This window comes from Musca domestica, unplaced genomic scaffold, assembly GCF_030504385.1.
Source record: "Musca domestica strain aabys unplaced genomic scaffold, Musca_domestica.polishedcontigs.V.1.1 32, whole genome shotgun sequence".
NCBI classification, from domain to species: domain Eukaryota; kingdom Metazoa; phylum Arthropoda; class Insecta; order Diptera; family Muscidae; genus Musca; species Musca domestica.
In genome coordinates this window covers 4,214,959-4,224,416 of record NW_026712311.1, presented here as the reverse complement: position 1 = coordinate 4,224,416, position 9,458 = coordinate 4,214,959, and the positions used below count along the sequence as shown (strand labels likewise).

Genomic DNA, 9,458 nt, shown 5'->3' with positions numbered 1-9,458 from the left:
GTCATTAAAAACTTTAACTAAACGCTAACCTAGATTACCTGATGTCCTGGCACCCGTTGCAAAACCTCATAATGATTTCCAATTTCAAATGACTTACTTTATGCAATGATCGGTAATTTCCGTTATAAACAAAATTTCCAACTCAACTTCCTTCCGTCTGCCCGGCGAGAGAGGGGACCATCAATGGAATTCTCCAATGCAGCCTAAATAGTTCATCGTTTACTATCGGCAACCTTGAATGGATTTGGCAATGGTGAAGGATGTTGTTCGCCTGGTTTACACGACCTTACCGAAAATTGCTGTAGTTGTTGGCAAGTTGTTGTGAAAAACCGCAAATCAATCACCGGTTGACTAAATTTCCCCAAACAACAATTACAGCAACAACAACACTAACAAGGGCACATAATCATGTTTTGCCTCAACATTAATCCTGTAACAGTTCAATAATAACTCCGCTAGTTAGAGACACCTTCTTCCGTCGAAGTTAGTTGGGAAAAGTTTTTTGCGCCGTCGAACAAACTTTGGCCATTACAAAGTGGTGGGGGGTGAGTGATGGCATTGTGGAACGGGGAGCCAAGAACGAGCCACAAACTGGGTAATTCCTTTAGAGATTTTTGTTGTAGTTGTTGTTATTGTTGCTGTAGTGCTTGTACCTTGCACAATGAAAGGAAATTACAAGAAATACTTTATGATTATTCAATTCTGGGCTTCCTTTCTCTTTCTCTTCACCTCCCCTTCATTGTGTTACCAATCATTCATTGCAAAATCAATAGAATGAGGAAAACTTTTCCCTGTCCCTGCTATGAATTTGGGTAACTCTGTGTGTCAGAATTCTAATGAAGTTTCTTCATTCATTCGAATCGAAATAAAAATTATTTTGTATTGTTCGTCGAATAAAACTTTCAATAGTTTCATAGCTGAAAGAAAAATAGAAAAATAGTTGCACATTTGCTGTCCGGGCCAAAGCATGCGTTACCTTTACAAAGAATCGGATGAAAAATATGTAAAGCCCAAGGAAAGGGATAGTAATCGATTGCCAAATCCTTTGTCCGCGTACAAATTCCGTTTGGATACAATAACACGTGGAGCATTTGAGTTCGACAAAAATGATATGCCAATTGTTTTCAAATGCTCGCCAGATACGCTGCTGAATATCTGTATCAAGATTGTGGATGCCATGCCCTTGCCCTCGGTGTACGAATGGAATATTGAGGATATATGCAAATGGCTGCGAGGATATGGTTATCGTCAGTATCAGGTGAGAGAAAATGAAAATTGAGGCTTTGAAAATATGTAGAGAATTGATTTGAATTGAGAAAGTGGCAAAATAGATCTCTAGGTCGGGTCTTATGATGCCCAGCTGCTACTGGGGACAGTTGAATCATTTGATGACCAACTGACCTTTGTGCTCATCCTTGGATTGGGAAGGATAGCAAGGAAATTGGGGACCAACATTTAAAACTTAAAACTTAGAGAGGATATCGTATTTCCCCAGACAATCCTTAGACTCTCGGTTGAAACCATTTCTCCCCGCCTTTCTCCCAAAGTTACGGAGATCGAAAATACAATACAATGGTACTATTCTTATTACTTTTATATCCCAATAGTACCGAAGTACCACACAGAGGAATTTCGTACCATTTCACTTATATACAAGTCTTCCAAAGATATTCTATAGACTCTGCTCTCACAGGACTTCTGAAGGCGGAAAATCTTCAAAAGGTCTCATTTGGAGATAAGATCTTCCAGAGAATATCTATGGATGTGGTATTCCATCCAGATAACTTCAATAGATAGATTGTCTCTAGGAGACCTTCAAGAGGTCTTTCAAAAGGTAGAACAATTTTCAGAAAAATGTTATTGGAAAAAATCCTTGCAGATAGATAGGAAATATATAACAGGTTATTTATGGATATATAAAGATGACACCTTTCAGAGGTTTTCTTCAAATAAAGGATCGTATAAAGGCTTCCTTCAAATAGAAACACTACCCATTGTATTTTATCGACAGAAAGGTAATAAAGATCTAATTGATGAACGAAGCTTTTTATGAAGAAACAAGACAAGCTTAGTTGCTTCTAGGATCAATCTAAGGACCTGCATTTATGCCCACAAGTGTCCTGAAAGCCTGGATTTCTCAGGGAGCAAACTATAGTGATTTGGCTGGCATTTAGCTTCGAAGTAATCGGATTAATTGTTATTTGCTCAAAGGCAATTAGGTAGTTTGCTCTCGTTTTGGATCCAATCGATTGGATTGTCTGTAGTTGGAAGTATTAGATTTTGTGTGGCTGTCGGCTCAGAGGTTTTGGCCTGGGTTATTCTCAACTTCGCCGTCTTCTTCGAGTGGAAGATAATCGAATGAAGTTCCTTTGTTTCGGCCAAATCAGGCCAACATCAGGTCTAGTCAGGCTCTGTAGTATTTGGCCTTAGAAAAACTTCCTAAAAATTCAGGATTGATCTCGAAGACATGTTCTTCAAAATCCACGTTTCAGGCTCTTACAAATCCTTATTTTTGGTCACTAAATATCCATATTTTGGCTCTGGTGGTCGTTGAAAAAAATTCTTAAAAATCCACGTTTGGTCTTGAAACTATGTTCTTAAAAATCCAAGCTTTTGTCTCTCTTAGTCCTTGAAAAAAATGTATCCTAAAATCCAAAAAAATGTTCTTACAAATCTACGTTTGGTCCTTAAAATTTTTTTCTTAAAAATACACGTTTGGTCCTAGAAAAAAATATTCTTAGAAATCCACGCTTTGTCCTTGAAAAAATATACTTAGAAATCCAAGTTTGTTTCTTGAAAAAATTTCCTCAAAAATCCACGTTTGGTCCTTTATAAAAATATTTTTAAAAATCTACGTTTGGTCCTTAAAAAAATATTCATAAAAAATCAACGTTTAGTTCTTATAAAATGTCCTCAGAAATACACGTTTGGTTCTTGAAAAAATGTTTTCAAAAATCGATGTTTGGTCCTTGAAAAAAAGTTCTTAATAACCAACGTTTGGTCCATAAAAATCCATGATTGGTCAATGGAAAGATGTTCCTCAAAAGTCCACATATGAAGCTCTGTTAGTCCTTGAAAAAATGTTTTTAAAAATCCACATGTCGTCCTTGAAAATATTCTTTAAAATCCACGTTTGGTTTAATCCTTAAAAATTTTTTCTTAGAAATCCACGTTTGGTTTAATCCTTAAAATTTTTTTCTTAGAAATCCACGTTTGGTTTAATCCTTAAATATTTTTTCTTAGAAATCCACGTTTGGTTTAATCCTTAAATTTTTTTCTTAAAAATCCACGTTTGGTTTGGTTTAATCCTTAAATTTTTTTCTTAAAAATCCACGTTTGGTTTGGTTTAATCCTTAAATTTTTTTCTTAAAAATCCACGTTTGGTCCTTGGAAAAATGTTTTAAAAAATCCACGTTTGGTCCTTGGAAAAATGTTTTAAAAAATCCACGTTTGGTCCTTGGAAAAATGTTTTAAAAAATCCACGTTTGGTCCTTGGAAAAATGTTTTAAAAATCCACGTTTGGTCCTTGGAAAAATGTTTTAAAAAATCCACGTTTGGTCCTTGGAAAAATGTTTTAAAAAATCCACGTTTGGTCCTTGGAAAAATGTTTTAAAAATCCACGTTTGGTCCTTGGAAAAATGTTTTAAAAAATCCACGTTTGGTCCTTGGAAAAATGTTTTAAAAAATCCACGTTTGGTCCTTGGAAAAATGTTTTTAAAAATCCAGGTTAAGTCCTTGAAAAAATGTTTTTAAAAATCCAGGTTGGGTCCTTGAAAATTTTTTTTTAAAATCCACGTTTGGTCCTTGAAAAACTATTTTAAAAATCCACGTTTGGTACTTGAAAAAATGTTTTAAAAAATCCCGTTATGCCTTTACTAATATTTTGTTTCTCCCTCCTCCTCTCTCCCTTTCAGAATACATTTCGTGAAAATCTCATCAACGGTCACACCCTGCTGCTACTGGATGCCTCTGCCCTCTCGGTCATGAATATCAAAGATTTTGAACACATCAAACATATAGCCTATGGCATACGATCCCTATTCTATTACGAAATGACAAAGTTTGGTCGAAGTTTATCCCAGTATCCCGAGTTCCACAATGAAATATATAAACTGTTACAAACAAAAACTGGCAGGGCCTATAAAAGCACTCGGCGTTCCGATTTATGGCGCCGTTTGCAAATGATACGGAAACGTGAGCTAAATCATTTACATTGGGATCTCTTAGAGAAATGGCTAAATTTTGAAAAGGTACCCGAACACACCGAACTAATTGGTGGTGTGCATCGTTACAATTTGTATCGTTGTCATGGTACACCCCGACCGCAGGAGATTGAGAAACCATCAAAGATCTGTCCTTGTTTACCACCCTGTGAATGTGGCTGGGCGAATGAGGATTATCGTCAGCCATGGACCTTGAAATGTTTGCCACATTTAAAGGATAAAGATAAGGGATGCGTTAAGTTTTGTAAGAATTGTATGGCCCCTTGCACCTGCCGTTGGTCTTCGAAAATGTATCAGACTCGTGGGGTTTTGTCTTGCCTGCAAATCGCCTTCCCCCAGAAATATGGCAGCACCATTGGCGTCACTCAATTTCGACAGAGGTCGCAACGTGCTGGTAATGATTTTCAAAATTATCGTTTGTCATCGCTTTGAAAGAGAGAAATTAGTGCGTGAAATAAAAAAAATCCGCCGTTGCTACATTTATTTTGAGATACATTTTTGTTAAATTGCCGTTCCTGTTAGCCAGAGTGGACAATGGGGAGAGTTAATCAGGAATTAATCAAGTGCAGTTACTACCCAAGGTAAGATGACACCTCATATAATTTATTATATAATTTTCGTATAAATATTACGGATTTAAGCCTTCTTAGAAAAACTGTAGGTGGTGGGAGCATAATTGAGAAGTCAAATCCAAATCAAGAATTAGAGATTTTTTATACCTTAGCCATGTGACTACAGAGGGTATATACGGTGAAGAAGTGCTTTATCAAAATAACGGTTTTAGACCCTGGGTCTCTTTGCGCCAAATCCGTTTCAGGACATTTGAAGTCGATCTAGCGAAGTCCGTTCGTCTGTCTGTCTGGTTGGTGCGCGCGATAACTCTCGAAGGGAGTATACGATTTGATCCAAAATTGGTACATCGTAATATTATTGTCAAACTTAGATCGAGTTCGGAGATGGCTAATATCGGTCCGCTCCTTCTGGTACCTCCACCACAAAATGGCAATTTTCTGAAAAAAAATAATTTATATTTATATAATTAACTTGGCAAACCCCACTATATTTGTCAATACTAGGTCAGGTGCGGAAATAGACAATATCGGCCAACTCCATCAAGTACCTCCCCCACAAAGGGTCCAAATTTCGTATCATTAAAACTCTTATAAAACGAAAAATAAGATTTCGATTGTCCTCAAATTTCACACATCCCAATATGTTTGTTAACAAAAGATCTGGTGTGATAATGGGCTATATCGGTTCACTTTTTTGTGTACCTCCTCACACCCAACGGGTCTAAATTTTAAATGGTTATGAAGCTCCTAAAAAGTTCATGAAATGCGAATAGGACATCCGATTCTCTTAATATTTCACATATTTCAATATATTTGCTATAACAACATGTGGCGTAAAACAGGAATATATAGGGCCACTGCTTCTGGTACCTCCCCCAGAAAGTGTCAACATTTTGTATAATTATATCTCTCATAAAATTCGAACGAAATAAGCATCCGATTGTCTTATACATGCACACATGCCAATTATTTCACTAACCCAAGATCTGCTGCGAAGACGGAATATGTCGGCTCACTTCTTCTGGTACCTCCCCCACAAGGGGTCAACATTTTCAAAAGTCATGAAGTATTTCACATATTTTTTATACCCTCCACCATACTATGGAGGGTATATTCATTTTGTCATTCCGTTCCGAAATAATGATCTTAGACCCAACAAAGAATATATATTCTTGATCAGCGTAAGATTCTAAGACAATTTGGCCATGTCCGTCTGTCTGTCTGTTGTAATCACTCTACCTTTCGAACGAATTGAGATAGAAGGCTAACATTTAGCACACATGTCTATTTTGCCAGTAGGCAGGTTAAGTTCGTAAATGGGCCATGTAGGTCCATGTTTTCGTATAGTCCCCATATAACGGTAGCGATATTATTCACCCGAATTGTTTCATATTTGGAATTTGAAGTTCGAAATGGATACTACAGCCTGAGACAGAAAATTGTCTGTGCAAGTCCACGTCTTCGCATAGCCCCCATATAACGGTACCTCCCGATATTCGGTATTTTAACCATTTTAGCGACATTATTCACCGGAATTGTTTCAAATTTGGTGTTTGAAGTTCGAATTGGATACTACAGCCTAAGAGGGAAAATTGTCTATACAGGTCCACGTCTTCGTATAGTCCCCATATATCAGTACCTCCTTATATTCGGTATTTTGAAGGTTTTAGGTACAATAATCACCGAAATTGTTTGAGATGTTCGTAATGGAAGCTACAGCCTGTGACAGAAAATTGTCTATGCAGGTCAAGGTCTTCGTATAGCGCCTATATAACGGTACCTCCCTACGTACAGTATTTTGATGATTCTGGCTACATTATTCACCGTTTATTTCAAGTTTCGAATTTAAATGTTGGTAATGGCTTGTAACAAACAATGCCTATGTAGGTGCACGTCGTACAGGCCCTAAAATAACGGCTATATTCGGTATTTTTAAAATTTTAACAGAATTTTTGGCGAATGTTATCTTTTTCGAAAATTTTCAAATTCGTTCTAAATGGTGGATGGGGATTCAAGTTCGGCCGTGCCGAACTTACTGCTTTCTTACTTGTTTTTTTTTTATTTTTACTGTAATAACAATATATGTTACCTCCCCCCAACGGGTCAAAATTTTGAATTAGTTTATCTCTCATAAATGCGAAATAAACACGTCTCTTTTCTTCTGATGGTAGATATCTTCTCATTTGCTCCCCCATAATGGTGTCGAATTTTGAATAACAAAAAGTTCATATATTCTCAATGTAAGATCTGGTGTGAATGTAAGATATATCGGCATATCCCTTCTGGTACCTTCCCCACAAAGGGTCACAATTTTCAGTATGTACAGGGTAAGATAAAAGAACCGCAACAAAATTGAAAGCCATAATTTTTATATTTTTTTTTAATTTTATTGAATGGAAGCAAAAAATTTCGGAAATAACATCAAATTTTAGAATACGTTTAGATTTGTTCGAATTGATCACCTTTGGCACGAATTATGGCCTTCAAACGGCCAGTGAAACCGTCACACGCTGTCCGAATGTTGCTCTGCGGTATTTTGGCCCATTCCCGAAGAAGCGCTTGCTTGAGGCGATCGGCACTTTGCCAACCTTGCTTTCCAAAATACTCCAGACACAATAGTCCAACGGATTGGTATCCGGAGATTTTGGTGGCCATTGTGCGCTGGAAATGAAGCGAGGAATCTCATTTTGTAACCATTCTTGGGTGACGCGTGCTGCTGAGTGCGATGGTGTTGAGTCCTGTTGGAATGTCCAAGGTCTGCGGCCAAAATGTTTGCATGTCTTTAATACACCCTCCAGAATATTTTCGCTATAATATTCGGCATTTATTCTGATGCCACGCTCGATTAATACGAGCGGAGAGCGACCATCGTTTGCGTGCCCAAGGCTTTAATGCACCCTTTAGAATATTTTCCCCATAGTATTCTGCATTTATTCTGATCCACGGTCGATTAATACGAGAGGAAAGCGACCATCGGCTGTTATGGCGGCCCACACCATCACCATGGCCGGCTGTCGCTTGAGTTCTGGTGGCCAACCGAAGGTGCAAATCTTCAGCTGACCTCCTTCGCAAGTAAACACGATAATTTTGTTTATTTACAAACTGCTGCTGGACAACGAATGTTTTCTCATAGGAGAAAACCAAATTCGGCAGTTCACCACTTTCGACCAAGCGAAGCAACTCTTTATCTCCTTTGAGTCCATTTTCTTTCTGTTGCGGTGTAAGTTCTTGCACTTTTTGGAATTTCAATGGCTTTACCCCGAGCTCATTTTTCAATATTTGCCGAATGGAATATTGCGATATGTTCAGCTCACGAGACATTTTTCGGCCACTGCAACGCGGGTTTTGATTCGAAGTCTTTTCTTTACTTTTCGAACCATTTCTGCTGATGTTGCTGTTTTCTTCCGTCCACTTCCTTGACGTTGGGCTGCGCTACCAGTATCACAGTAACGAGCGATGGTACGAGACACAAAAGATTCATTCACATTTAATTGTTGGAGTGCTCTAACGACAGCCACTTGTGGTTTGCCAGCCAAATATAAAGAAATCACACCATTTCGCTTGAATTCCATCACGAATAACTTTTTTTCTGAAAAATTCGCACCAAAATGCTTTTCTACGCTTGTAAACAATATAATGAGCTGTCACTGGAATAATTTTGAACAGCTGTCGGATGAGTGGCTTAGAAATGACAGCAGTCTGAAGTTTAGTTGCAGTTTTTTCATCTCATCCAGTATTTTATAAAAATTCGATCTATTCTTGAACCTTATTTTAAATCCTATACCCTATAAGGTACAAGAGGTCCTTGGGTTCAATTACAAAATTCGGTGGGGGATGGCCCTCGGAGTTATATCTTTATCTCCTCCCCCCTAGAATTCTGCCAGGATTTTCGGGCAGAATTTTTTGTAAAACCCCTTTCAGCTCAGAAATTTACCAATATTTACACAAATTCTTGTTAAATAAGTTGATGCAACCGCATTCGCCCGAACAAAGTCATTACAACTACAAACCAAAATTCCTCAACACACACATGGAATCCAAACTACTCATACATACATGTGTATATGTGAACAATTCACAATACATGTAAGTGAAGGCTTTTGTTGGTTATTGTTTTGCCACAAATCCGAATGGCTGGATTACGAATTGTTTGCTCACCCCCACCTCTCCCCCACCCGCTGCCACAGAAGAAAAGGAGAAGCACCTCCAGTGCTTCTTTTGTTGCATTTTTATTTGTTCCCATGTGGAGGAGGAACCGATTCGATGGTTTCAGTGCAGCGACAGCAACAACTACAAAATCTATTGCAATTATTGACTTGCGCACTGTGCCCGACCATTCTTGCCATTACACAATGAGGTTCTTCGTCCTTCCCTCCTTTCTGCCTTCGCTGCCACCCAACACAGCAACAAAAGAAAGCAGTCCATTGTAAAGCCTTCCATTTACAATGGAATGCAATGCAGCTACGACTTGAGATGAAGTCATGCCTGGTTGGGTCGGTCTGTTCTGTCGTTCTGTAAGTTTTGTTATGTGCAACTATTATTGTGTATATACCAAAGCAGAAGAAAAAGAATAAATAAAAGATATTCCGCAGTTGTATTGTATGTAATAAAGGATACAATGCAATACCATTGTAAATACAATCAAAGAAAACGGAACTTTCAA

At 37.9% G+C, this 9,458-nt stretch overlaps 1 protein-coding gene across 1 annotated transcript; it reads left to right on the top strand.

The window, feature by feature from the left end:
• Positions 1-831: 831 nt before the first annotated feature.
• On the top strand, positions 832-4,706 carry LOC101901616 (uncharacterized). The gene is made up of 2 exons (XM_020034765.2): positions 832-1,258; positions 3,915-4,706. Exons 1-2 carry the CDS (start codon positions 968-970, stop codon positions 4,653-4,655), a joined length of 1,032 nt encoding a protein of 343 aa, XP_019890324.2. The 5' UTR covers positions 832-967; the 3' UTR covers positions 4,656-4,706.
• The last annotated feature ends 4,752 nt before the right edge of the window (positions 4,707-9,458 follow it).